The 27,061-nt window shown below is 47.6% G+C and overlaps 14 protein-coding genes across 14 annotated transcripts; 6 read left to right on the forward strand and 8 right to left on the reverse strand.

The window, feature by feature from the left end:
• Positions 1 to 20: 20 nt before the first annotated feature.
• N7520_002101 (ATP-dependent 6-phosphofructokinase) lies at positions 21 to 2,487 on the reverse strand (the record flags this gene model as incomplete). Its single annotated transcript, XM_057136036.1, has 3 exons — positions 21 to 1,172; positions 1,227 to 1,688; positions 1,747 to 2,487. 3 exons carry the CDS (start codon positions 2,485 to 2,487, stop codon positions 21 to 23), a joined length of 2,355 nt encoding a protein of 784 aa, XP_056998722.1.
• A 1,932-nt stretch (positions 2,488 to 4,419) lies between these two features.
• Positions 4,420 to 5,702, forward strand: N7520_002102 (phosphatase PAP2 family protein; the record flags this gene model as incomplete). Its single annotated transcript, XM_057136037.1, has 3 exons — positions 4,420 to 4,493; positions 4,631 to 5,076; positions 5,131 to 5,702. The coding sequence occupies 3 exons, from the start codon at positions 4,420 to 4,422 to the stop codon at positions 5,700 to 5,702; spliced, it is 1,092 nt and encodes a 363-aa protein (XP_056998723.1).
• Positions 5,703 to 5,975: 273 nt separating this feature from the next.
• Positions 5,976 to 6,290, forward strand: N7520_002103 (uncharacterized protein; the record flags this gene model as incomplete). The annotated part of the gene is made up of 1 exon (XM_057136038.1): positions 5,976 to 6,290. One exon carries the CDS (start codon positions 5,976 to 5,978, stop codon positions 6,288 to 6,290), a length of 315 nt encoding a protein of 104 aa, XP_056998724.1.
• An 805-nt stretch (positions 6,291 to 7,095) lies between these two features.
• N7520_002104 (uncharacterized protein) lies at positions 7,096 to 7,430 on the reverse strand (the record flags this gene model as incomplete). Its single annotated transcript, XM_057136039.1, has 2 exons — positions 7,096 to 7,268; positions 7,316 to 7,430. 2 exons carry the CDS (start codon positions 7,428 to 7,430, stop codon positions 7,096 to 7,098), a joined length of 288 nt encoding a protein of 95 aa, XP_056998725.1.
• Positions 7,431 to 7,849: 419 nt separating this feature from the next.
• Positions 7,850 to 9,448, forward strand: N7520_002105 (NAD(P)/FAD-dependent oxidoreductase; the record flags this gene model as incomplete). The annotated part of the gene is made up of 3 exons (XM_057136040.1): positions 7,850 to 7,895; positions 7,963 to 8,507; positions 8,558 to 9,448. 3 exons carry the CDS (start codon positions 7,850 to 7,852, stop codon positions 9,446 to 9,448), a joined length of 1,482 nt encoding a protein of 493 aa, XP_056998726.1.
• Positions 9,449 to 9,898: 450 nt separating this feature from the next.
• On the reverse strand, positions 9,899 to 11,557 carry N7520_002106 (mediator of RNA polymerase II transcription subunit 17; the record flags this gene model as incomplete). Its single annotated transcript, XM_057136041.1, has 1 exon — positions 9,899 to 11,557. One exon carries the CDS (start codon positions 11,555 to 11,557, stop codon positions 9,899 to 9,901), a length of 1,659 nt encoding a protein of 552 aa, XP_056998727.1.
• Positions 11,558 to 11,576: 19 nt separating this feature from the next.
• On the reverse strand, positions 11,577 to 11,900 carry N7520_002107 (uncharacterized protein; the record flags this gene model as incomplete). The annotated part of the gene is made up of 1 exon (XM_057136042.1): positions 11,577 to 11,900. The coding sequence occupies one exon, from the start codon at positions 11,898 to 11,900 to the stop codon at positions 11,577 to 11,579; it is 324 nt and encodes a 107-aa protein (XP_056998728.1).
• A 314-nt stretch (positions 11,901 to 12,214) lies between these two features.
• N7520_002108 (glycoside hydrolase family 1 protein) lies at positions 12,215 to 13,890 on the reverse strand (the record flags this gene model as incomplete). The annotated part of the gene is made up of 3 exons (XM_057136043.1): positions 12,215 to 12,569; positions 12,617 to 13,195; positions 13,376 to 13,890. The coding sequence occupies 3 exons, from the start codon at positions 13,888 to 13,890 to the stop codon at positions 12,215 to 12,217; spliced, it is 1,449 nt and encodes a 482-aa protein (XP_056998729.1).
• An 887-nt stretch (positions 13,891 to 14,777) lies between these two features.
• Positions 14,778 to 15,994, reverse strand: N7520_002109 (zinc-dependent alcohol dehydrogenase; the record flags this gene model as incomplete). The annotated part of the gene is made up of 3 exons (XM_057136044.1): positions 14,778 to 15,469; positions 15,528 to 15,818; positions 15,880 to 15,994. The coding sequence occupies 3 exons, from the start codon at positions 15,992 to 15,994 to the stop codon at positions 14,778 to 14,780; spliced, it is 1,098 nt and encodes a 365-aa protein (XP_056998730.1).
• Positions 15,995 to 16,444: 450 nt separating this feature from the next.
• N7520_002110 (aldehyde dehydrogenase) lies at positions 16,445 to 18,094 on the reverse strand (the record flags this gene model as incomplete). The annotated part of the gene is made up of 3 exons (XM_057136045.1): positions 16,445 to 17,894; positions 17,945 to 17,986; positions 18,036 to 18,094. The coding sequence occupies 3 exons, from the start codon at positions 18,092 to 18,094 to the stop codon at positions 16,445 to 16,447; spliced, it is 1,551 nt and encodes a 516-aa protein (XP_056998731.1).
• Positions 18,095 to 19,076: 982 nt separating this feature from the next.
• Positions 19,077 to 21,541, forward strand: N7520_002111 (uncharacterized protein; the record flags this gene model as incomplete). The annotated part of the gene is made up of 14 exons (XM_057136046.1): positions 19,077 to 19,232; positions 19,284 to 19,364; positions 19,427 to 19,479; positions 19,544 to 19,625; positions 19,688 to 19,780; positions 19,831 to 19,913; positions 19,971 to 20,052; positions 20,121 to 20,478; positions 20,545 to 20,609; positions 20,667 to 20,826; positions 20,883 to 21,038; positions 21,097 to 21,307; positions 21,384 to 21,441; positions 21,500 to 21,541. 14 exons carry the CDS (start codon positions 19,077 to 19,079, stop codon positions 21,539 to 21,541), a joined length of 1,680 nt encoding a protein of 559 aa, XP_056998732.1.
• Positions 21,542 to 22,208: 667 nt separating this feature from the next.
• N7520_002112 (Glycoside hydrolase family 2 immunoglobulin-like beta-sandwich) lies at positions 22,209 to 22,823 on the forward strand (the record flags this gene model as incomplete). The annotated part of the gene is made up of 1 exon (XM_057136047.1): positions 22,209 to 22,823. One exon carries the CDS (start codon positions 22,209 to 22,211, stop codon positions 22,821 to 22,823), a length of 615 nt encoding a protein of 204 aa, XP_056998733.1.
• Positions 22,824 to 23,718: 895 nt separating this feature from the next.
• On the forward strand, positions 23,719 to 25,290 carry N7520_002113 (uncharacterized protein; the record flags this gene model as incomplete). The annotated part of the gene is made up of 4 exons (XM_057136048.1): positions 23,719 to 23,853; positions 23,903 to 24,171; positions 24,277 to 24,771; positions 24,834 to 25,290. 4 exons carry the CDS (start codon positions 23,719 to 23,721, stop codon positions 25,288 to 25,290), a joined length of 1,356 nt encoding a protein of 451 aa, XP_056998734.1.
• Positions 25,291 to 25,535: 245 nt separating this feature from the next.
• N7520_002114 (uncharacterized protein) lies at positions 25,536 to 26,711 on the reverse strand (the record flags this gene model as incomplete). The annotated part of the gene is made up of 1 exon (XM_057136049.1): positions 25,536 to 26,711. The coding sequence occupies one exon, from the start codon at positions 26,709 to 26,711 to the stop codon at positions 25,536 to 25,538; it is 1,176 nt and encodes a 391-aa protein (XP_056998735.1).
• Positions 26,712 to 27,061: the final 350 nt, after the last annotated feature.

Below are 27,061 nucleotides of genomic sequence, written 5' to 3' on the forward strand. Positions count from 1 at the left end.
GGGAGGGAAATTGTCGATGGTTACGTACTCTCGTAACAAGACCAAGTCTCCTGGGCACGAGAAGCAGCTCGGCCGGACAGAACGTTGACGACCTCCTGCAGCTCCAGCCAGAATTCAGTCTTGGGCCGACGACGAGCCCAGTCGGTCTCGGTCTCCTCTAATCCCTCAGCGCCACCCATCGGCGAGAACAACACCTGAGAGCCCTTGACACCGATGACAGCGGCCGATAGGGGATCCGCAGCAATCTCATCGCGACTCTTGCCTGCGTAGGACTCAATGTGCTGCATACACTTGATTGACATACGCAGGGCACGAACACGGTCCATGGGGGACGGCTTGCCACCCTGCTGGAAGTGACCTGGTACAGCAGAACGCGACTCGAAGCGGCCCTTGGCCTCCTCCTTGAACATGTCAGCGACGAACTGGGTAGTGTAAGTGCTCGATGCGCATTCATTGCGAAGAATGATCTTGCCAGCACGGTTGGCACCCTTGTCGCGAATGAAGTTGTCACGCAGGAAGTCAATGTCGCGTGAGAGCATCTTAATATCAATACCCTCCTCCGGAATGTAAACGGCCACTGCACCAACCGCCAAACCGGCAGTCGTTGCAATGTAACCAGACTTGCCTCCCTGGGTCTCAATGACGAAGACTCGGCGACGAGAGGACGAAGCGGACTGTCGGATAGCGTCACAGAAATCGATAAGAGTGTTCAGGCAGGTGTCACTACCAAGGGAGTACTCGGTTCCCGGGACGTTGTTCGAGATGGTGGCTGGAAGCACGACGAGAGGGATCTTGAATGCATCGTATTTCGCACGGGCTTGACGCAGTTGGCTGACGGCTGTGAAAGCCTCAAATCCACCGACCACGAAAACCGCATCAAACTTGTAAAGCTCGAAGCACTTGGCTGTGCCTTCCATATCTTCCGATGGAAGACTGCGGTTGGTTCCGATATCTGAACCTCCCTCGTTGACCCAGGCGTCCGACTCAAGCCACTTGACTTCCCGAACGGAACTAACAGGCTTGTCGGCATGATGACGGACCAGACCGGGGAAACCGTTGTGAATAGCAAGCGGGGTGTGGCCTCGGGTCAGGCAGTATGCTACGGCACCTCGAGTAGCTTGGTTCATACCACCGGCGGGAGCACCGACGTGGATGATCGCAATGCGCATTCTCTGCAATTCGGTTAATATATGCAGTTCAGGAGTGATTGGAATGTTAAACCGTACCTTGTTCTCAGGAAGAGACATCTTCGGGTGGTCTGGGGTTGAGGTGTTCAAGTACGCATGGTAGTATTCCTTGAATTCAGCATCACGCTCATTCATGGCGGCCTCGAAATCCTTCGCATGGATCTTGGCTGTGACGTCCTTTGTGGCCTGGACCGCATCCATCAGAGGAGTGCGCATAATCTTGTTCTCACGGATGGTGATGACAGGCACGGGAGATTGAGGAGTCATCTCCAGCACGGCCCGAACGGCCTCGACACCCTGCAAAGTCGATAGCCAGCGGTCGTATGCACATGCCGCGCCGCCACGCTGGGTGTGTCCCAGCACTGTGGTTCGAGTATCTAAGCCTAGTCTTTCGGTCAAAATATCCTTGATTGTTGAGCTCGAAATCTTGTTGAGTTGGCGATCCTGAGCACCCTCGGCGACAATCACAATCGTGCGGCGCTTGCCTCGCTCCTTGCGGTTCTATACTCTCATGTCAGCGAGCTTCTAACGAGGCTTTCATGATGAAATAAATACACACCTTTGTAATGACGGCACACATTTCATCCTCCCAGCCGTCCTTGGGAGGGTTCTCGGGAATGAACAGCCAGTCTGCGCCGGTGCTGATAGCGGACATCAGGGCGAGCCATCCACAGTGACGGCCCATCACCTCAATGACGAAGCCTCGCTGGTGAGAGAAGGCAGTGTCGAATACATCGTCAACGGCGTCACAGATGCGCGTCAAGGACGAGTAGCATCCAATGGTGGCGTCGGTGCCGGACATGTCGTTGTCAATGGAGCCGACCAGACCGACAATGTTGAGGACTGTGTAGGGCTCGACCTGCTCCTGGGTCAATTCACCCCCTGCGACAAGGTCTGCCAGCAAGCCGGGCCATTCCGCACGGAAGACGTCAGCACCTGTCAAGGAACCATCACCACCACAGACCACCAGCGCGTCGATGCCACGCAGGATCATGTTCTTCGCCGCCCGCAGACGACCAGCGCGCTCCCGGAAAGCCATGCATCGAGCGGAGCCGATCAATGTACCGCCACGGGACAACCAACCACGAACATCCTCCCAGTGCACCTGGCGGATCATGTTGCCGCCATTGACCAGACCTTCGTATCCTTCGAAGACGGCATAGGCCTCACAGTCGCAGTGGATGGCCATGCGCACCACAGCGCGCACGGCGCCATTCATGCCAGGTGCATCACCTCCGGAGGTGAGTACACCGATGCGGCGCTTCTTCGGTTGTTGAACGGGGATTTTCAAGGGTTCCATGGCGGAGTAGGAAAAGGTCGACCTGAGGTCGAACACAAAACCAATGGAATAGTAATTGAGAGGTAAGAAGGGTAAGGAGATTCAAAAGTGAGAAAGTATTAACTGAGACGCGCCAGCAAAGACAAATTAATGTTGAGTGGAGGGGTTGCGCCCAAATCCGGTGAGACAAAGCAGAAGTGGGGGAATGTCGTCACAGACACGGATGATATCAATGAATAACGTTAAACCGGCTAGCACAGAAACAGTTTCGGCGGGGGGGAGGGTTTGTAAAAACAAGGAAAATGGAGAAGATAAGAGACGTAGGAAGTTGACTTTGATTCCGATAATTGATCAGTTCCAATGGCTTAACGGTTTCATATTCACCATGAGTTGCACAACAACTCAAGACATCATGCAAATCATACAATCATCGTGGCAGAAAATCCAATGCTGAGTGACTACACTGCATCACCGCCTTAATCTATTCCCGGTTTAGTACGGGGCACGTGGAATGGTGGCTTGTCACGTGGTATGACTGTTTTTGGATGTCAGGGCTCGATTTGAGGATAGTCTCTCAATAGCAGATGGCATATATTAAGTATTAGTTCACCTTCCACACGATTTTCTGATAATTAGTACCATGGGTTTATCAGTTATGAAAGAAAAACAACCTATCTCTGGACCTGTGTTTCATACAGTACGAGGGCTAAAAACTTGAAGTAAAAACAAAAAGAATGGACTCGCGGGGAATCGAACCCCGGACCACTCCCATGCTAAGGGAGTATTATACCACTAAACCACAAGCCCATTTGATGTAACGAGTCATACTTTTATGTTATATACCCAAAAATCTAATTATTATTCATCTACTTTTCCCAATCCGGATCATGTCCGCCACCTGCTTGAGTACAAAATTCTCAGGCGCTTCAGAAGGCGGCTCAGCCTTAAATACTCTTGAATTTTATTCATCTTGATATTTATAATAGAACCCTTTTCTGAGCTTTCATTGCGATATTCTATTAATGTTCCATCAATCGGTGAAGAGTTAATGTCATCCAAGTGACCATGGATATATATAGCAGCAGCCGACAAGCAATTTCGAATGCTTGCCACTGACCACCCCAACATCAATATGGATATATGTATGTACATATTCCCACCTCAGGCTCAGTGCACCTGTAAATATGTAATCAACAAGAACGCCGAGTTTCCTATTTTGTACCGTATCTCCACCTAGGCAGTGTGTGCAAGGCAAAAGAGGTACCCAAACATCAAATCCACTCCATAAGCTGACCACATATAATATGTGTAGTACGTAGGCCGATTTTCATCGATATTTAGCGCTCAAAATACATAGCCCTCGCCACCTGGCAAGACTCAATCTAGTACCTAGTAATAATAAGTGACTATTATAAGTATGATCATGATCGGACTGATGTCCAGACCAGATCTGCACATTTGTAGAAAAACCTAGCAGTTCGCGCCCGGTGGAGCGTTCTAACAACGAATTACACGGTCGCGAGGATTATAGCCCCGGGAGAACTCAATCCATGGATCAATATTGGAATTACCTGGAATGGCCTTGGGGTTGCATGGAACGGCCCGTTTGGGTAATGGACAAAAATTAGACTTCCTGTAGCGCCATACGCTCAGCCACCCTGTCTAGCGTTGTTCTTCTTGCCGCCTGATCTTCTTTCATCTTGAATCTCTCGTCCAATTTTTGATGCTGTTATTTAAACTCCTTATTCATTTCTAGTCAGACCGAAGATTGATTTCGTGACGTCGACGATCGCGTCGAGAACGGACCCACCAAACTAGCATTTGAGGGATTGTTGCCTAGCGCCAGTGAGCACGCACAGGAACCCATACCCAAGGTTTCATGGTACAGTATATGCAGGGTCCTAGAAATTCCTAGAAACTCGTTCAAGTATGCCAACTGCAAGATGCCCCGCCATGGGCGCAGCTATGCTCGCGCACCTTTCAAAGCTAGTGGTGCTCTCCTATGTTCTTGATTGGGTATTCATTATGTGCGTAGGATATCCCTGAGCGCCCCCAAGTCAAGTGGATTTACATCTAACAAAGCAATTAGTGCCGTCGCATTATTCGGATACGCATTTTACAAACAAACACCAAACCAACACCCTTTCTCCTTAACGGACCCGAGCATTTCATATCCATACACGGAGCGCGAGACCGTCACAGACGAAACTCTCATCCTGGTCTCTGTTCTGGCTCCCGCTGCCATCATCCTAATTGGTGCCATGGCAATTGTTCCTGGCACCACTGCTCCAACCGGAACTAAACCCTCCAAGTCTCAGATCCTGCGTCGCAAATTCTGGGAGTGGAATGCCGGATGGATGGGACTGGGGGTCGCGTTGGCTGGTGTATGGATGTCCACCCAAGGACTCAAAGTCTTGATCGGAAAACCGCGCCCCGATTTACTAGCGCGTTGCAACCCAAATCTTGACGATATCACGACCTACATTGTCGGTGGGCTGGGTCAGAAATTAGAGGGTGCCGCTAGCCTCGTGTCATATAAAATCTGTCAAGACCAGTCTTCGTTGGTGACAGTGGACGGATTTTCGAGCTTTCCAAGTGGCCATTCATCATGTAAGTGACTTCAAACCCAGAGCTGGAGAACATGACTGATTCTGCTTCTGCTAGTTTCATTCGCTGGGCTGGGCTATCTGACATTGTGGTTGTGCGCGAAATTCTCAGTTGGATTCCCCTATCTTCCATCTTATCCCGTTGAAGGAGAAACCCACAGCGATGAAAGTTCCTCAGTTCGGACACGTGGTGCAGCGCCTCCTGTTCCGCTTATGGTCATCGCCTTCGTTCCCACTGCCACGGCGTTTTTCATTGCCTCATCTCGATGGTTCAATTATCGGCATCATGGATTTGATATCATATTTGGATCTCTTATGGGGATGGTCTTTGCCTGGATCGGGTTCAACATGTATCATCTCCCTATTCGACGAGGAGCAGGTTGGGCCTGGGGACCACGAAGTCGTCGGAGAGCCTTCATCCGCGGCATTGGCTTTCCAAGCTCCCTTGGCATCGATAGCTGGGCATCTATACGCAGCGACCAGAAGATTGGACAGGAAAATGGCAATGGCAACAGTGATGGACATGATCACGTCAACGGCTACTCTAACGATAATGAAACATTGCCCACGCAGGAGTGGCCAATGCGATCACCCGTGTCACCAATGTCCGAAAGACCTCAAATGGTATGAGTGCATGTTTGACAAATTATGCTGAGCACTGCCCCTAGATTGTATATACCAACGAGAGTTGTATTACCCAGGTTTATTGCCCCGGATTGATTAATAAAATAAGTTGTGCACACCTGGGCCAACGGATTTAAGCACACGGAGTTAAGTGACTACGCAGCTACAATTTGTAATCCGGGAATCCGGGGTATTAATGAGGTCAGGGTACTTTCCCTCATCCAATATCCGCGTCTCCCAAATAAACACGAATTGCGAATATCAGCATCAGATTTGATTATGGCTTCATACTTGATCACAGGAGCATCTCGTGGGCTTGGTCTGGCCTTGGTTTCCCGATTGGTTGCTTTACCCACCACCAAAGTGGGCAAGATCATTGCTACTGCGCGGTCCGATAACTCGCCCAAGCTGAAGGAGATTGTCGCTGCCTCGCCAGACCGAGTCGAGTGGATCAAGTTAGATGTAACTGACCAGAAAAATGTCCTAGAAGCTGCCAGTGAGGTGGACGGAAAGCTGCAAGGCAGAGGACTTGACTACCTTATCAACAATGCCGGTGTGATGGATTACTCGCCGACTGGGATTGAAGCAATGTGAGAAGTCCTTGCGCCAAGCTAATGGAGACTCGTTGACCTGGTGACAGGGACAACCTCAATGATATCTTCCACACCAATGTGACTTCAGTTCATACAGTGATACAGGCATTCTTGCCTCTTTTACGCAAAGGGGACAAGAAGACGATAATCAACATGTGAGTCCACAATGGTATTTTAAAGGATGGTTATACGTCAAACTTATATGAACAGATCGACCACACTTGGCACTTTTGCCAAAGCTGAAGATTACCGAATGACACCGACCCCTGCCTATAAGGTGACCAAAGCGGCGCTGAACATGTTGACGGTTCAATATGCCCAACAGTATGAATCAGAGGGCTTTACCATTCTGGCTCTCAGCCCAGGTGTGAGTTATATATTGCAGATTTCTTTGAAGACTGGGTGTAATGATCAATTCCCGCTAACCCTGACAGTGGTTGCGCACCGACCTCGGTTCATCGCGAGCGGATCTGCCTGTTGAAGTGGGAGCTGAAAAGGTCATAGATATCGTGCAAAATGCTGGACCCTCTCAGAATGGAAAATTACTTAACATTCATGTTACGGGGTGGGAGAATGCGCCGGGGCCGAACCAATATGCTGGCGGAGAGATCGCTTGGTAAACAAAGTTGAAGATAGATCTTCGCGCAACCTAAACTACGAATGATAACCCAGGCATAATAATTTTAGGATGATGTCATTGTAATATCCCTAGAGAAGATACGATCTAGATACACCGGTTTATAGGATATGGCCAAAATGTTTACCTGAAAAGATGAGATACTGATTAAAGAAAAGCGAGGTTGAACTTACCCATCGCACGAGTGGCTACCCTCACCCTTGGGGTTTTTGCATGTGCTCGTGCAGGCCTTTGCGTGGCCCACGATGCCAGGATTCATGCAGTGGAACAGAACGTGGTCCAAAGGTTGATCCGCAACATCAGTTCCATTGATGACGCCCAACAGATCAGCCTCGGTAAAGCCTGAGATATTAGTACATGATAATCACTCAAGGTAGGAAACAGCTTACCCTTATTCTCGATGAGATAATCGGCGCAGTAATCAAAGCTAGGAGTGCATGACTTGTCAGCCAGGCCAGTGGAGACCAGGGCAAAGACAGCAAGAATAACAGAAGAGAATTTCATATTGGATTAGGTAGGACAATTAGCACCGAAGAGAAAGTGGGAGAAAGGAAGCTTTAAGTAGTATAATTGAAAAACAAGTCTTGCATTCCTATAGTCGGTAAAGCTTGCCTCGCACGTTCCACATGGAATGCGGACTGGTATGTGGTACATATGTGGCTACGCCATCGCATACCAAAAGACTTTAAACCCTCAAAACCAAGCCAAAGATGTTGAGCTTAAAACTTAAAACATTCATACCGAGCTCACTGATAATATCAGTGAAATAATGTAGACAATATAAGCATAACATAGGCTACATGTCACACGCAATATCATTGGTCTGAAAGGTCAAGTGGGTATTCACTGTTATCATGATAAGACATATGGGACAAACCCCGCACGGCAACTTCATAAACATCCACAGTGAATTGTGTTGATTTATGATTGTCATTCTGAAATTCGCCATGGAACCAAATAAAGATCTCGGTACATCAACCAGAGTGGCGGCGTTAGTCGTAGATCATGCAGCAAGCAGTTTTTGACGTCGATATAGTGGCAAAGCTAGTCATGGCTGACCCAGGCCTACCCCGACCAAACCCAACCCAGTCCTACTGGCAACATATCCCTCACGACCTAGCGGATGTCAAATCGCCGAATCTTCCCACTGAACGTGACTTTGCTATCATCGGATCTGGAATTACCGGACTGGCCGTTGCCAAGACTATTCTAGAGCAACATCCAGCAGCAACAGTGTCCGTGTTGGAAGCTCGAACCCTCTGCTCCGGTGCCACAGGACGCAATGGAGGACAGATGGCCGCCAATGTAGGTGAAGAGTATATGCATCTGGCTGAAACGCATGGACCAGAAATGGCGGGGAAGATCGTATCATTTACGTTTCGAAACCTGCAGAGGATGCAAGAATTGATCAACGAATATGACGCTGTGGAGACGAGCGAGATGCAGCAGCTTCAGAAGTTGCGAGCTTTTTTGACTGATGATACTTTCCGAGATTTCAAATTAAGTATTGCGCGCTTGGAAACAGACCATCCTTCCTGGAAAGGCTTGTACACGATTCTGGACCAGGACACTCTCATCAAGGTTCGTCTCAAAGTCTCACTCTGATTTGAAAATAATCTAAATACTGCCAGAAATATGGAATCCACGGAGCGGCAGGCGGAGCATTGCTTCCCGCTGGAACCGTGTGGCCCTATCGGCTTGTGACAAAAGTGTTTGCAGCCTTGATGAAGAAGTACCCAGATCGACTGACCATCGAGACAAACACGCCCGCTCAGGCAGTCGAGTATGAAAACAATTTTGTCACACCGATAACATCCGTGTTTCCGTACATTGTCCGAACCTCTCGTGGCCCAATGCGAGCCGGAAACGTAGTCTATTGCACCAATGGCTACACCGGACATCTCATCCCTAAGCTACGAGGCCGCGTTCATCCCTTCAAAGGCACAATGACGGTCCAAGACCCCGGGGATGCGATGCCGAATCAAGGAAAATCTTTCTCATGGGGATTTCACTATCCAGTCACATACGATCCTGCCACGAAAGAATCTGGCCATGGACTGTATTATCTGGGACAGAGTGCGAAGACCGGTTATTTCTATCTCGGCGGCGAAAATGCTCGGATAGAGGACGTTGTCACAGCTGATGATAGCTTTGTGGAAAAGAAATCTGTGACCCATCTGCAGTCTGTTCTCCCAAAGTTCTTTGGCAAAAGCGCCACGCCGCCGTGGAAGGTTGTCAGCTCATGGAGTGGCATTATGGGATTCTCATCTGATGGGCTGCCGCTAATTGGTCAGCTCCCTGCATCACTCACCGGACGCAATGGCGAGGGAGAATGGATTGCAGCCGCTTTCAATGGATATGGCATGGCTAATTGCTTGATGAGTGGCGAGGCACTGGTGTCCATGATACTTGGAAATGGTGCTGGGGAATGGCTTCCGGATGCGTATGGACTGAGCGAGAAGCGATTGAGAGATATTCTCACGGCACCTGAATCAATCAAGGCTCTGACTTCTAAGTTATAGTCTTGATTCATGTACATCGAAAGTCTGTGATCATTGGTGGTAAACCAAAATGTATACCGGATGCATCTCTGTACATTCTCAAAGGGAATGACTATAGCATAGTTTTTCAATACTTGAGACTTTAAACAAGCGATCTATTTTCATTCAATTTTATACAAAGGGTATCTACTTCCTGGCGCCTATTCATGCATGAAAATATCAGCGAGAAAATTTTTTCTTGGGCGGACCCACCCGTGATGAGGCCGCCCCTCTTGCTTCGAAATATGGCTTCTTCTATCCCATGAAGCTTTCACAAAAAGCGTGAAGCAAAAAGATGGACTCGCGGGGAATCGAACCCCGGACCACTCCCATGCTAAGGGAGTATTATACCACTAAACCACAAGCCCATTTGATGTGGGCTGGGTACCAGAGGTGGTTTAGGACGGCTGGTGGGTGTGGAGTTCGGCCCGATCAGTCGGTCTGCGAGGCAGGTCGGCCGGTACGTTCGGCATTTATGAAGTCCATAACAGAGGAATGCTTGTTGGGGCTGTCGATGGATGCTGACGAATTCCAGGTGTGAGTCTGAGCGTTACTAGATCGTAGCTCGTGGATACCGCGCCCAACGCCGTCGATGCCGCGCACGAGAAAGGTGGAAACAGAAAGCTCATGACGGGACAGGGCTACTTTCATCTTCTTGTGGGTTTCAGGATCGCTTCCACAAAGTAACAGTTCACCCAGTTGAGGGTAGATTGCGTCCCATGTCTTGGTACCGTCGGAATCATTGTTTTCTGATGGCCACTCATGGGAGGAGATTCGGGAGACCAAATCTAACAGTAAGATGTGTGTGATGGCAGCTTCAACCTCATCCCTCAATGCCACGCGACCCGGAGACTTGACGTCGGAGAAAGAAGGGAAGTTGAAAGACACATCGTAATATGTGCCAAATGGCGGTGCAGACAGATTTGTTCGAATTGTGATACTGAAGAAGCTATCGGGTGTGAAGAGGTTTCCGCGGAGCACAGACTCGATTGGCGTGAGGAACTTTCGAATAAGTGTCTCGAGAGGAGTCTCAGAAGAAATCGAAGGCAGCGGAGGTCCATTTGTGAATGTTTTGGTCGTCAATTCAGGAATATCCAAACCGGACGATCGCAGGACACCGAAGATCTCGCGAAGGAATGATTCCAGCTGCCGGAGTTGCGCCAGATGCTGAAAGTAAGCCAGAGCGGGACGGAGAAGGTGGTACTCAGGCGTAGTCCGTCTCTTTGATGTCAATGGCGGCGGGATTTGTGTACGACGCCGTAGGTTTTGGCGATGAGCAAAGGAGAGCAGGATGCGTAATGAGTGTGCTAACCCGTTGGCAAGAAGTTTATCAGTCGCTGTAGAATCCTCGTCGGAATCGAGATTCTCGTCCGCATCTACCAGATCTAACAGGATTTCAAGGTCTTCTGAAGCGGGGACTTGGATGAGATTTTGACGGGTTGTCACGCCGGAGCTTGCCATGGATCGAGCTTCTCGAACCAATTCGTGGAACAGTTCCTCCTCGAAGACTGAGTCACGCGCTTGGAGGATGCGATGCTCGATCGATTCGGCATCGGTGGAATTGTTGGCAAATGGTCTTGTGCCACTTATGATGCGAGAGCCTTGCTTCACACGCACTCGAACAAAGCGAGCTCCGGAAGGAATAAGTCCCTTATCCAGGATCAAGCTCCCATCCTCAGATCGCCGCAAGGAAGCAAGCCCACGGTCGCGAAAGACCGGTGTAGCTTCAAGGAATCCGTACTGCACTCCGAGAGCCTGTCTCTCGCGTGGCAACCTGCAGACTTTCCATCCTTTGTTCTTGACCGCTAATACTTCATTCCAGTACCTGGTTTCCGATGCGACTTCCGTCTCCAGTCGAGAGGCCGCCTTCAATAGCTTGCTGGACGCGGAATTGAAGTTCTGGAGTCTCCAACCTCTGGAGACAGACGCAATATCCTTCATAGCCGATTCTGGTTTCGGAGGGGGGTTGACAACATCGGCATTCAATGAGCCAAGAGGAGCGATCTGTTTCAAGTAGGGCGACATGGAGGTTTCGGCCTGGCGCGGGGCGTTTTTCGAAAGGAGGAGTGAGATGAAATCGAGGGCGAACATGGCTTCCATGTGGGATTGTCTAAAATGTGTGGATTAGCTTCCATACAACCAGGAGTATATGAGGGACCAACACTGCGAATTGAGTAATCTCGGCGCGCTTCTTGTACAGCTGTTCAAGGCGCTCTGTAGTGTCCACATCCCCTTTGTCTTGATCGTCATCTTCTGATTCAAGTATTTCATCGCGTTCCTTTTCCTCGGCGATCTTGGTTCGGAGAATCTCTTCGTTGACATCTCGAAAGGAACCCCAGTGGCTGTTGATCTGAGAGATTTCAACCGGCAGGGTGTCAGGGCGGTCCTGCTTCTCCAGGGCGGCGCGAAGTGGGAGAGTGAAGGAATCGGACATGGTGAAGTGAGCGCCACCAACTGCACTTGCATGCGACAATGCGAGGGTGAAGGATTGGCGGAGTGGGGAGGAGGAGAGAGCTACAGCCCACGCTTCAACTCCGGGGAAGCATATCACGTGATATACAAAAGCGAGGCCCAACTGGCCAATTAATTCTAGAAGATAAACTTGATGAATTCATTCAAAATCTAATCAAGCTATGTTATTGACGGATTGAATTGAATTGATGATGCTGACAGAGTCTGGTCTGGGGGCATAGTTTGTTGCATATGTACTCCGTAATACGTATAGATCGACAGATCCACATTGAAATCTCAATTCAAAGGTTGCCGAGTCTTGACAAAATCCACCAAATCGAAAAAGCTCTTCTTGTAAGATCGCTTTTGAGTCGTTCGATTAACTACTTGCATGCCAAACTGCTGTGAATAGTCACCGAACTCCCAATTGTCAGCAAAGCTCCAGGCCAAGGCACCAATGACTTCGACTCCGTCTTCATAGATCGACTTCAACACCTCGGACATAAAAGAGAGATAGTATTGGCTGCGAGGGGAGTCAAATAGTTGATCGGGTAGATCCTTTGTAGACTCGTTGTAAACGGGGAAGCCAAACTCGGATAGGATGATAGGGTGTTTCCACACATTGTAGATATTGAAAAGGAACTCGCGGAGACTATTCTAGTTAGCATGGGAGCCTACAACCGGCGAAACGGAACTTACTAGGTAGGTGTGATATAGACATAAGATGCCGACCGATACCCGATGTTCCATCCGTATCTATTCGTCGTTTCTTGGTTGACACAATATGGGAACAGTGAATTAGAACTGGATGGGTTGGACGCACAGGCGGCAATTCCTTCATCAGCAGGTGATACCACGGTAGCAGTGTATGCGTCAATACCGAAGAAGTCGGCTGTTTTATTGATATACGTCAGCTCGGTGTCATTGAGTCGCCTGGCCCCTGGGAGAGTGTTTAACACCGAATCCGGATATTGTTTTCCAAGGTAAATGGGATCAGCGAAGAATCCTAATTGCATTTCCTGGAACCGGTTGGCAGCTTGAACATGGCTGGCATTTTTTGGATCCTTGGGCACACCAAAGTTATCATTAAACTTCAGGCCCATTTTGCCTGTGCCTTTCAGTTCATCGTGATAGAAGTGATAGACCTGAGCGTGAGCATGCACCACATTGTCAACACCCTGAAAGTTGAACGCGTAGAGGAGTGGCTCGTTGAAGGTGACCCAAATCGGGACTCGATCCGAAAAATGGGTCAGAAGGACCTTGCCATAATTCACAAATCTATCTAGTCAGTAAGACTGGTATCAAGGGGTGCACTGGCGACTTACGCGTCAACAAATGTTTCGTTCTGATACCCGCCATTGTTATACCCGATATCCGGATGTCTCGCTGGCGAGAGGTTAGCAACCTGAAATGGACAAGGTCGGAAAACAATTACTTATGTTGTCACTGGCAACAAACATCAGCGGACTATCAAAGTGGAGCATCGTCACAACAGGCTGCATTCCGGCATCGAGAACAGTGCTGATTAGGTCATTGTAATGATCGATGGCTTGTTTATTCACGGGAGTGCCTGGCAAGACGAAGGGCAGAATGCGTGTCCATGGAATCGTGAAACTATAGTATTCCACACCCATGGCCGCCACTCTTTGGATATCCTGCTTATAGAGGAAGTAGTTTTCGTTGGTGACGTAGTCCCTTGGCTTATCCCCAGTGATAAGTTTCTCGAGTAGCGAAGGCGAGCGGCCATCAAGAGCTATTGCACCCTCAATTTGAGCAGCACTGCCAGCCACTCCAAAGATAAATTCGTCAGGGAAGTCATAGCAATCAGTCGGGCCGAAGTAGTCAGTTGGTGGGAGAACAAGTTCGCTGGTTGGAACCGGAGTAGGCTGGACGGTGGTGGAAAAAAGACCTGTTGTAGTCTGAGAGTCATTAGTGAGTGGGTGAATATATCGGAGTCCTGATATGACGAACATAATTCTGAAGATCTGCTTGTAACCACATGGATGACCACGCTGCTTGCCCGTAGGGATCAGCGGTGTCAGTAGCGCTGATTATCGTCTGTCCAGGAAGCCAGCTCCCCCATGTTGAAGTGGAAAGGCTAATAGTTAGCAGCTGAACAGCTTTTGAATAGGCCGGAGCGAAGGTTCTGGTAGTCGTTGGTGAGGGAACCGATGTTGCATATCTTCGCAAGATTAGCAAGGGAGATGGTAAATTGCACCTTGGTACTAGATACATGGCACTTACCTGACTGTCTCGTTCAGTGTGTATGAGAATGGCTGGAAATAGTAACTTGGTGACGCGGGCTGTGTGCAATGAGGGCGAGCAGAGGTACCATGTTTCGTGATATAAACCTCTTGTGCCTCTGCAGCTAGTGCAAGCGCTGCGACACAGACGGAAAGGGATAGCATATTTCCAAAATGAAAAATTGGCAAAACTGTAAACTACAGCTCAAAACCGGCCAGGAGCCAACATTAAGTAAGGGGAAATCCGATCTATATAATCCCACCTATGCAATTCGGATAATTATCGGTAAAAGTGGACAGGATTTTTCCCATTGACACCGAATTGATTGGATAGGATTAATCAGGGCATCATTTAGCCTTTCAAAAAGGGTTCGATCTGCGGACTGGTTCCAACTGAAAGCGGAAATCTCATGGTTACAATGGCTGGTGGTAGAAGTTCTACCCGAAAACCCCGGATTCCCTCTTTCCCCGCATCTACTGCTTCCGTGAAGAAACTATGCTATAAGGGATTTCGAGGCCATGCTATTATACCTTCCTAGGTTCTATTCATGATATTAGAATATCAAAATGTTAGAATATACTCATCTTACCTAACATATAGAACATCAAGTAATTCCCTACTCTTCCCAATTGAAGTTCACCACAATGCGCCCGGCAACTTCCCCTCTGCCAAGTTTGTCCACGGCTTCAGGAAGCCGATTGATTGGATAAACTTCACTGATCTGCTGGAGCATGCCTCTTCTAGCAAAGTCCAGTGAGCGGGCAATGTCTTGGCGGCTCCCTACCAAGGTTCCCTTAATACTCAGGTTCTTCATGATAAACTCCATAGGATCAGCTCCTACAACTACCGTTCCTGTCGCGGGGATTCCAATGCACATAATCATCGCCCCGACGCGATCCCCAACATACGCCACAGCATTCTTGTATGCCGCCGGCGCGGTGACAAATACACCATGGACACCAACCCCATCAGCGACTTGAATCACCGCCGCGACAGTATCATCGGCTTCTTTGAAATCCACAAATGCCTCTGCTCCCATTCTTAAGGCCAACCCGCGTTTCTCATTGCCCGTATCGACAACAATGGGTCGCATGCCCATCGCTTTGGCCAACTGAACGCCCTGGATACCTACACCACCTCCCCCACCAGGGAAGACCACCCACGAACCGGCCGGGAGATGGGATTCAACCAAGGATTGATGCATGGTACTTGCGCTGCACATGATCGGAGCAGCGACTTCATCGGGCACCCCATCTGGGATTGGAACCGCGTATCGTGCTGGAGAGGCGACATAATGTTGATACGTTCCTAATATCAACTTGTCAGCACTGTATCACACAAGAGTGGTTCACGGAGACCAGTTCACCTGCTGTCATAAGCCCTGAATGAAGACCCTTCTTGCAATACGTCTCTTTACCACCCCAACACATATCACACGCGTGGCACGTATCCACGAGAGGCTTGACTCCCACCCTATCTCCAAGCTTGAAATTTTTCACGTTGGCTCCAGCCTTGACAACTATGCCAGCGCCTTCATGCCCGGGAGATCTGACTCCAAAATGCGACATCGGAGGAAAACCAAAATCTGCCTTCATGTAATGGATGTCTGACGTGCAGAGACCAGTGAAGTTAAGGCGAATGAGAATCTCGTCTGGGCCTGTAAGGGTTTAGGAGTTGTAACAGCATCGCGACAGCTCTACTTCCCCACGAGATCCTACCTGGCTCAGGAACCGGCACCATCTGTACTTCAACATGGAAGTCTGGTCCCTCGTTGATCACGACACCAGCCTTGCAGTGCGTGGGAATTTCGAAGAGTGGTAGTGAAGAAGTCATGATTATCGATGTTGTAAATTAGTAAGAGAACTAAGTGCAAGTATCCAGGTCAGTAGATGTTGAGGAATTTAAAAGAAGCAGGAGTGGAGAAGCTCCGAGGTAAAGACAGATTTTGGCCGAGACGCTGATGGCCCCTCTTCATGTTGTACTTCTGAAATCACCTACCCGTCATATTGTTTCTTGTTTTGACCTTGAGCAAGGTTCCCCTCTTCTTGGTAGAGCGGGGAAGTGATGTTGCCGTAAATCCTTGTTATACCAGTCCTTTAAAGTACCGTGGAAGATGGAATGATGATATCCGAGTTCTAGTTTTGTTTGCTTGAGATATTTGAACAATCATTTGTGGTGCAGGGTTCTGTGTAGTACAAATGAAATATATTGATAGATTACATACACTGGTACCCTTCACTGCTGCTTTGCTGTCGACCGCAGCTGCTGATCTTAGGATCGGATTTATCCGTATCTGACTTCCTTCGATCCATCCGCAAACCAATCGTCCTGAGCTAAAATTTCCTCAGTTGTCGCAAAGTTCACAATGGTGCTCTTCATCATCGAGTAGGCATGATAGGCATCAATGCCATTCTCACTTCCAACACCACTTGCCGCCTTGACACCTCCCCAGGGGCTGCTCGGGTCATTTCGATGATGAGTGTTCACCCATACAAGTCCTGCCTCAATTTGCTCAGAGACTCGGAAAGCCTGTGAAAGATCCTCCGTCCAAATCCCCGCTCCCAAGCCGAATTCGGTGTCGTTTGCTAATGAAATGGCTTCCTCTTCTGTATCGAATCCCACAACGACAATCACCGGACCGAATGCTTCTTGGCGCCAGATGGGGGAGTTGACAATGGCGTTGCCGGTGGATGATGTGAGAATTGTTGGCTCATAGAAATGTCCCTTAGAAAAATCGAAATCGTCTAGGAGACTTCGACCGAGCATACGTTTTGCGCCCATAATGACGGTCGCAGACTCTGCCAAAGACTCTTCCACTAGCCTTTCCACATTCTGCAACTGCCTCTCAGATATCAGCGGCCCCATCATTGAGGCAGGATTACTAGGAGCCCCCATGCGCTTTGTGATACTCTCGACCTTGAACTTTAGCTTTTGCACAACCTGGTCCATAATGCTGTTGGCCACGATAATCCTTGTACTGGCAATGCAAGTCTGACCACTGGCCATGTAGCTTCCAAATGCGATTCCATTCACAGAAGCGTCAATTTGTGCCTTTTCGAACACTATCAACGGAGCCTTGCCTCCCAACTCTGCTGTATATTTGGACAAGTTTCCACCAACAATCGACCCAATTGCCCTTCCAGCCACAGTACCCCCTGTGATATCGACTTTTCGTACAAGCGAATGGGAGACCAGAGCCTTCCCGGTAGTCATGCCATAGCCAGGCAGGACACTCAGCACGCCGGAGGGTATCCCCGCGCGATGAAGGATTTTTGCCAGAAGCAGGGAAGTCAGGGGTGTTAATTCGCTAGGCTTAAGGATGACACTGTTTCCTGCCGCGAGGGCCGGGGCCAGCTTTTTGACCGCGATCAACAGAGGGTGGTTGAACGGAGTAATCTGTGCGACGACGCCTAAAGGCACGCGATCAACAAAGTTGTGTAATTTCCCAGTTGTTGGAAGAACTGATCGCTCTTCGACACGCAAAAGAGAAGCGTAGTATTTGAACCACTTGACCAGCGATGGAACCTGGGCCTTCATTTCCCGGATCGCGCGACCTGTTTGCTGTACTTCGAGCGCTATAAGTTCCGGAAGAGACTCTGAAAGTAGCGCGGCACATTTCTCGAGAACATCGGCACGCTCATGACGGCCTGCTCGCGACCAAATGCCGGATTTGTATGCCGAATGAGCAGCTTGAACGGCTGTGTCGACATCTTTAGCTGAGGCTGCATGACAACTGCTTGTTGTTAGACACAAATCGACGGAAGTGAAGATCGGTTGACTTACTCTGCAAAGATCTCGCCTGTAGAAGGATCCTCAATAGGAATTCTGATTGATCAGCTTGAATATTCCGAGCTCAATACAAGGATGCACGTACAAAGGTTCTTCTCCTGCTTGCTCCTGACCAGCAAGCCATAGGAAATACTGATTTGCCATTATAAGTATGTGATTTCAGAAATATTTCCCAAGTTTCATCAGGTCAACATAATAAAGTCGAAGGAAACTACATATTAAGGTAAATACCCATGGCCCCGCATTTGAAGCAATCAGCGCATATCGGACTGGGATTGGTAGATTAGATAACCGATTAACCCGATAAGAGTTGCTTGAGCTGACGATAAAGATTATGATAAGAGATAAAGATGATAAGATTCCTTATCACGATAACTGATAGCTAATTCTAATCTGGAGACTATATTAGTTGAGAGGGTGTATCAAAATCTGTATGAACGAGTTCTATAGTGAGTTATTGTACTTTTCTTAGATCGGATGGACCGAATTACCCAGCTAAAATAAATATTTTTCAAGTATTGAATGAATGCAACATTTCAACCACTTCCATCTCGTTTGCGAAATTTGCAGTAAAAATATCGCCCTCCCTCAGTGGCCCTGCTATCAACTTGATACGTCTATATATCTTGCACTCAGAGTCATAGAAGTTTATTTCGTCCTCATTGAAGGTGGAACATAGATCTTCTGCAATGTTGGATGTCCAATTGACTGCCCTTGTATCTAGCCTGGCGAAGCGGGATCTGTCAATTCGCCATATTCACCATTAACATCGTGGGATACCGTGGGATATCGTGCGCCCCAGCAAAATGAGAAATTCTGGGAGTATATGAATTCTGTGGCAACCGGTCCGGCCTTTGCTATCCCGTTGCTATCCCGTTGCTATCCCATCGGGATCCCATCGGGATCCCATCGGCATCCCAGATTATAAAATCCAGGATCCACTTTTATCCCATGATTGTTTAGCAATATTAGAGATCATGGCTTTTATTTTAGTGTAGATATATTCTAGGACTCAAGTATCTTCTTATAAAATCTAGTATCATGCCCATAAACTTCGGCTTCACAATTCAAGTTCATTTATAGAGCGACCAAGATCTGCATCTTGTATCGTCCTGCTCGGTTCACAATGACTGCACCAATGAAAATGGATGGGGGCAACTCTGGCCTTCCCCCCGCGAGTAAGGAGTCCCTGACCCTTAGCTCAGACTCCCAGCTCAGTGAGAAGTGTCTCAGCACCTCCGATGAAAGTGAGCAGGGGGATAGAACCATCCGTGGGTTCAAGGTACGTTTGGTCCCTCTGGCTTGTCATGGCTTCACTAATGACCTGATATAGTGGATCTTGGTTGTGATTGCCATCTTGTCTAGCCATTTGCTCTTTGCTCTTGATAACACTATTGTGGCTAATATCCAGGCCGTTGGTTCTTCCCATCCGATTTTCAAGTGAGAATAAGCGCTAACTGTAATTCATCTGCAAAGGCGATTCTCACGGAATTCGACGAAGCTGATCAGATTTCATGGCTCTCCGTCGGGTAAGTTTCGCGATTCCTCATTAATATTGTAGCATTTTCCTGACATTACGATGCTTATGGCTAGTTTCACTCTCTGTTCATGTGCTCTATGTCTTCCATGGTCCAAGGCCTATGCAACCTATAATGTGAAATGGCTGTACATTAGTGTACGTCGGTGATATAACTAAGGGATCCAGCGAGCAAAGAAGAATGTCTAACCGTTCAATAGTGTGTCATTATTTTCATGGCAGGTTCTGCTTTGTGTGGAGCTGCTCCCAACATGAACGCCATGATCGTTGGGAGAGCTATAGCCGGTTCTGGAGTGAGTTATTGTAATCAGATCTTTGATTCCAAACATTAACACCTTTGCAGGGCAGTGGCATGTATTTTGGAGTCTTAACGCAGCTATCCATGAACACAACCGTGCCTGAGCGTCCGTTTTATATTGGACTGACGTGAGTTCAACCCCGAGTACGAAGTTAATTATCCTACTAATCGAAATCCTACCACAGTGCTGTCTCATGGGGCATTGGAACGGTTATTGGCCCAGCTATTGGAGGAGCATTCGCCGAGAGCTCCGCCACCTGGCGTTGGGTATGTTTCTCACAAGCCGAAAATAACTTCACATTAACCAGACCAGAGTCTTAACTTACCAATTATAGGCTTTTTACATAAATCTCGTCATTGGCGCGGTTTTTTCTCCAGTCTATGTCCTCCTTCTGCCTTCAATAAGCCCCCTTAAAAACGAAACCCAGAAAGATAAGGCGAGAAACATTGACTGGGTCGGCAGCGTCCTTTTCATTGGCTCGCTGGCCTCTCTAATTATGGGAATTGACTTTGGAGGTGTGGAGTGGACATGGAGCAGCGGCTCGTCAATTGCACTCTTTGTCGTATCTGGCGTACTATTCATTCTGTTCGGAGTGCAACAGACCTTCTACATCTTCTGCAATGAGCAAAACCGACTCTTCCCAGTTCACTTCATCAAGAGACGCTCTTTAGTGCTACTATTCATTCTCAACAGTGAGTTATATCCGCTATAATACTGCCTTTTGATTTCAATACTAATAAGTCCTATTTTGTGATTAGCATGTGCCAGCAGTGGACTGTTCATCTCAGTTTACTACATTCCATTGTACTTTCAGTTCACCAAGGTAAGAATCACTACTTTTATATTAATGCCAGAAATATGGGTTCTAATTACATAACAGGGCGATACCGCGCTCTACTCTTCATTACGTATCTTGCCTTTCGTGATGGTTCTGATCTTTATTATCATTGCAAACGGCCACATGATGACCAGATTTGGCTACTATTTCCCGTGGTACCTTTTCGGCTCCGCTTGTGAGCTTGTCGCTGCTGTTTTGATGTGTGAGTTTTTCAGAATTTCGAAAACGCTCGCTATCTAATTAGAGTCAATTCTTCAGATCGTGTCAAGGCAGACACCCCCGCCTCTGCGATATACGGATATACATCCCTTATGGCCTTGGGCGTCGGCTCCTTCAATCAGGCAGGCTACAGCGTAGTCCAGGCAAAGGTGCCGAAGGCTGAGATCCCATGGGCCTTGGGCTTCATGATGGTTTGTAAGTGATTTTCCCGCACAAGATATCAGTTATTAATTAGGCTAATCCGGAAGAATAGCTCAACTGGGAGGCATTGTCTTGGGCTTAGGCGTTGCAGGTGCTATATTTGTCAATGTTGCAACGAAAGACCTTTTAATTTTGCTCCCTAATGCCAATCCCATTGACGTCGGCAACACCATCGCGGGAACCAGCAGTGTATTCTTCGACACCCTGACACAGTCTGAGCGGACCGCTGCTCTTGAAATCATTGTTGATGCCATCGATGATGTGTAAGTTTCATTTAGATATCCCAGATCACTAGATTACCATTCACAATTCTAACTCTTGCTAACTTTTCTTTTACAGCTATACCCTTCTAATCGTTGCTGGTGCACTTGGTGTTCTTCTCTCCATCTTCCTGAAGGTATTTGTCTTGCTTGTTTACCTACTTTCGCACATTGGCTCACAAGTTCAATCTTTAGCGTGAAAAACTGTTTATGGAGGCAGCAGCCGGTGGTGCTTAGAAGTGACAATATGGTAAAGAGTAAGCTTGAGAAGAAGGATAGATTTCTGGACTCTGATTGGCCGTCGGCAAAGAAGTACATGGAAATAATAGTGTTCAATCATGACTATCTTGCTATTAATTTGGTATGAATTGTGACCTACGGTTGAAGTAACTTCGATGTAGAATAGTGGAAAGTCAAACGTGCCGAAACGGAATTAGGACAAACCAACGAGTCCCTCGGCCCAAAAGGGCAAAGTGGATATTGGATGTTCCGTTGTATCCTGTTAGTGTTGCTTTTGTAGTTATTTCAACATATTCAACCGTCCTATTTTCACACTTTTGACAAAAAAGACATCGTACAAATATTTACAACCTTGTTATTGTGACCAATATGCGCCTCTTCAAGGGACTGGCGGTGTTGACAGTAGCGCTATATGCGAGCAAGATGCATGCAGAAGCTCTTGTATCGAATCCAGGTGAAAGAAAAGTCATTCCAGCATGGAGCATGCAGCCTTCAAGTTTGGTGAGAACCAGCATGTCTAGCCTTTCTCAACCTGGCAACGATGTATCTTCATGGTATCGAGCTGGACCTCGTAATACAGTGATGGCAGGACTTCTTGAATCAGGCCGGACTCAATTGTCTTTTGGTTTATGTTTACCCCACAGATATTCTCCGTGACTTTGCCATGGGATTCTTGGACTGGAATCCCTATCCACCCGACAACGGGACTGGTATCTGGCGCCACGTCGAAGTTATTCAAAGAGGCGTAGTTTCTATGTCGCCTCTCAGAGTCATCCCGGATTTTACAAAGAATGGATCAAATGAAAACGTGAACGTCACACTGAAGACCGATCTTTTGAATCATGCGCCACATACAATTCAGGTGGAACTGAATGGTACGATCATGGGCCCCATCAAGGCGGATGATGCTGCAATATGTGCTACATTTGAACTAAAGCCCGGAGAGAAGAAGAAAGACTCCATCCAGGCCGTGCTGAGAAATCCAAAGATCTGGTGGCCGGTTGGCTGGGGAGCGCAGCTGCTGTACAGGGCGAAGGTCCACGCCATGATTCAAGAGGAACAGCTCATACATTCAGAATCGTCATCTCAAAAATTTGGTATTCGACATGTCTCGTCTTACGTGAATGAACACGATGATGTGGCTTTCACCATCAATGGACATCCATTTCAGATACTAGGTGCCGGATACAGTGCAGACATGTTTATGCGACTTGATGAGCAAAGGCTTTCGACTATTTTCGAGTACTCGCACAATCATTGCCGCTCCCTGATATATTGAGTCGCGAATACACGAACATCCCCATAAAATTTCCAAACCATCGAGACCATAGCACAAATCGTGCCGCAGGCCAAAATACGTGAAATATTCTTGGCGCCAATAGGCCCCAAGAGGAGGAGATGGAATATGACTACAATATTTAGGCTGACAGCTTCACACCAAACGTATGTGATATTGGGTATGGGGGGAGAAAAGAGAAAAGGGCAGAAGGTCTGGAGGATATGCCCCCAGACCCAAACTAAGCTAGTCCTAAACGGGAAGCCAGCGCTGCCAGGTCACATGACCCAGGGACACCGACAAATATGACTCTCACACGAAGCGGCCTCGCAGTATTTGCGACACGTGAAGTAATACAGAGTGAAAAATGCAATAGTCACCAGCGTGACGCTATATGGCGCGGCTTTAGCTGTCTGAACGAAATTCTTTATGGAGAAGTGGGCGTACCTTGCATATGTAACGAAGGTGCCCCATATACGGTCAAAGTCTGGGTAGCTATTCTCGGTATCTATGTGCTGAGCCGATACTGGCGCAGAATCGGAAGAGTCTTTTGTTTTCATGGTGGATAGCTTTTGTTTTCATGGTGGATAGAAAGTTTTTAATAATTGCTTCAGGTCTGAAATGTCAAAATGCAGGAGTGGGGCTGGAGAGCCGGAACATGTGTACAGTGATAGGCAGAATATCGGATCTCTGAGTTTTTTGCAGCGTTACTGAACGAGTAAGTTCGATTGCTGCGGAATGGAAAATGAAACGAGAAGGGGGATTCAATTGGGCTGATAAAATGTGGGTCACATAGTCGGATGGTCTATATATCCACCTGAGCATGAATGTAGTTAGCTGACCCTTACTAGTAGAAGTGGGTCGAATGGGTCCAGGCTCAATTTTCCACTCACACTACATGATCGATCTAGGACTCAACACTATTCGCTTGGAGGGAAAGCAAGAGCATCCTGCATTCTACGACCTTGGCGATCCAATGGGAATAATGGTCTTAAGTGGCTGGGAATGTTGCGATAAATGGGAGGCATGGGACGTAAGTTATCCACCAGCCTACTGTGAACGTATGCTGACGAGTTGAATAGTACAATAATGACACCGACGGGGTAAAATGGAATGAATCCGATCATTCGATCGCGTACGCGGCAATGATCCACGAAGCAGAGATGATGCAGCCACATCCGTCTCTTCTCGGATTCTTAGTCGGTTCAGATTACTGGCTTAACGACCAAGCGACCGAAGTTTTTCTTGATGCATTACACGAAATTGATTGGAATCTGCCAATCCTCGCATCCGCCAGCAAACGGGGCTACCCCAAAGCTCTAGGGCCTTCCAGCATGAAGATGAATGGACCGTACGACTGGGTTCCACCAAACTACTGGTGAAGCGATAAATATGGAGAAGCTTTCGGATTCGGTTCCGAGCTAGGTGCAGGAGTTGGAAGTCCTGAAATCGGTAGCTTGAGGATATTCCTGTCGACCGAGGAACTTGAAAGTCTGTGGAAAGAACCAGATGCGGGATCGTATCATTTGTCTAACAATGTTTCCTCTTTCCACAACCGAACAATCTATAATGAAGGGCTCTTCGCTCGATACGGCACACCGGAGAACATTGAGGACTATGTTTATAAATGCCAGATGGCAGATTACGAAGCTACTCGTGCCCAGTTTGAGGCGTACTCGGCTCGACAGAATGCAACTCAATCTGCAATCGGGGTGATCTACTGGATGCTTAATAGTGCATGGTCGAATCTACACTGGCAGCTTATTGATTATTATCTTCAACCAATGGGGTCTTACTTTGGTAGCAAAGTTGGGATTCGGATGGAACATGTTGCTTATGACCATGAAGCTCAAACTGTCTGGCTGATCAACCACTCTCTTGAGAAGGAAGGGGAGAGAGGTATTTTGATTGGTCTCATTGATAAAACGGCAAAAAGATCTCGAGTGCCAAGGTTAAAACAAAGACCACGGCGAGCTCTTCCAAAGAAGTGCACTTGATAAATGGAATTGATAGGATTGAAGATATTGGATTTTTGCGTCTTATTCTTCGTGATTCCAAAACCCGAAGATATCTAAGTCGGAACGTATACTGGCTTTCCCCTAGCCCTGATGTCCTCGATTGGTCAGACTCCAGCTGGATATCCATTCCGGTCGCGAAATACGTGGATTTCACAGAACTGAGTTCTATTCCTCAGGCTAACATGAAGGTAACTATGAAGCCCCAAGCTAATCGAGTCCCGGGATGGACCACTGTGGATATCGAGATTGAAAATAAATCGAAAGTCCCAGCCGTATTCCTACGGTTGGATGTTTACAATGCAACATATGATTGGTGGTTAGGACCACTGTACTGGTCTGAAAACTATGTTACACTTTGGCCAAAAGAGAACATCCCTCTGACAGTCTCCTATGAAGGCGATTTCACACGAACCGAGCTGACAGGCTTAGAGTTGAACGCCAATTTCATATGATCACGAATATTGAAACAGAAAGTCGCATTGAATTTATAAGAAGATATTTAGATCATTGCTTTCAAGTGTTGATTTGCGTATCTGTTATGCATGCTTGCTTTGCTATATCACAATATCAAACGGTTGTTCCAAATTGACGCTCTTAGCGAGAATATATACATATTGTAGTAGACACAAGTAGTCAAAAAAAAAGAGACCAACAATAAATATCACAAGACCTGATTACAGGCGGAAGGTAGACGAATTTAGGTACAGATAGCGGTTCTCTGGAGGAGACCAAGAAACTGCGACATCTTCGGACCCGAATACTCCACGCCTAGAACAGCCGGGCTCTTCGGATTCTCCGAGTAAAACATTTGAAGACGTTGAACTGGTGTTTCACAGATGAGCGGCGCCTTCTGAAGCTCGGGGAAGGATATCAGCTGAGTAGCCGGGGTGCTGTTCCAGAGATAATATAAAGAGACTCTCCGCAGAGCCAAGAAATCACGACTGAGGTCCTTCAAAATGGCTGACCAGCTGTCGTCTGGTGCCAAAGACACATGATAGAAAGTGAGCTTCTGCAATGTCCCACGAAGGCCATCAATCATCATGTGAAGATCTGGTGCTCTCACGGCAGTGCGGAACAAGGCTAGTTCTTCTAGCTGAGAGAATGAAGCTGCCTCGGCCAACTCATGCATGAACTCTGCGGCCAAGTCATGAGAGCCCAAGTTGAGAAGTAATGTTTTGAGATTCGGTGCACTCAAGACCAACTCCAGAAGAAACCCGAAATTATCCAAGGTCAGATACTGCTCCAAAGAGAGTTTCTGTAGATTGGACCATACTATTCGGAACTTGGGTTGTCGATATAGAAGCTTTGGTAAGCGGCGCATATCCATCATCAATGTTCGAGATTGTTGATTCGCATAGATTAAATGAAACGATGACACTGGTAAGCGGGAGTCAACGACTAGAGCGAAGAAGACGGCGACAGCATCAGTGATGGTGACATGACTCATATCGGGATGCCCTTCTGGGTATCGACAGAAGATAAAGAATGAACGACAGTTTGTTAAATGATTCACCAAGTTGTCTCGAAGGCGCTTGATGGCCTCCACTTCCATAGGGGCGGATAGAGGACCCCACGGATGACGATCCCACACCAGACCGTGACCCACCCCGTTCTGAAGCATAAATGCTAGACCTTGAACGTATGGTCGGAGTGCTTCGTTCTGAGAGAGAGCGTTGATTCGACTGAGACTTTCTTCTGAGAGATCTGTCTTGATCGACGAAAAGCAGCGACGTGCGAAATGATTAAAGGTTTTCCTTTGCAGGTGGCGACAGACCAGACGTAGTTTCATTAAAGAGTCGACATCTACAAACCCCGCGATCAGCTCGATGAGTTCAACCGCGAGGGATGTAAAGAGGCAAGATTTGGGCAACATCTGGACATGTCAAAGAAATAAGGATAAAGTAGAAGTTGAAGTAGAAGTTGAAGTTGAAGTTAAACTTTTGAAGTTCGTGAAATGCGGAGTGGAGTTTCCCCGGATTTAGTGATTTTTACCCCTCATTTCTTGTTTTACGGAGAAGTGCGGCAGGGATCGGATAAAACGGTTATATGATAGGAATAGTGATAGGGATATTGAGTACTCGTACCTGTTACTTGCCTACTTTTACTATTAACAGTAGCAGTGATTGTACTTTAGTATACTTAGTGAGTGATCAGATTAAGATTACGATGACGACACTGATATTGATGATAGTGATAGTAATATGCACCGAGTTGATAACAGTG

The sequence above is a fragment of the Penicillium odoratum genome (genome assembly GCF_028828045.1).
Source record: "Penicillium odoratum strain IBT 22623 chromosome Unknown utg000002l_segment0_segment0, whole genome shotgun sequence".
Lineage (NCBI taxonomy): Eukaryota > Fungi > Ascomycota > Eurotiomycetes > Eurotiales > Aspergillaceae > Penicillium > Penicillium odoratum.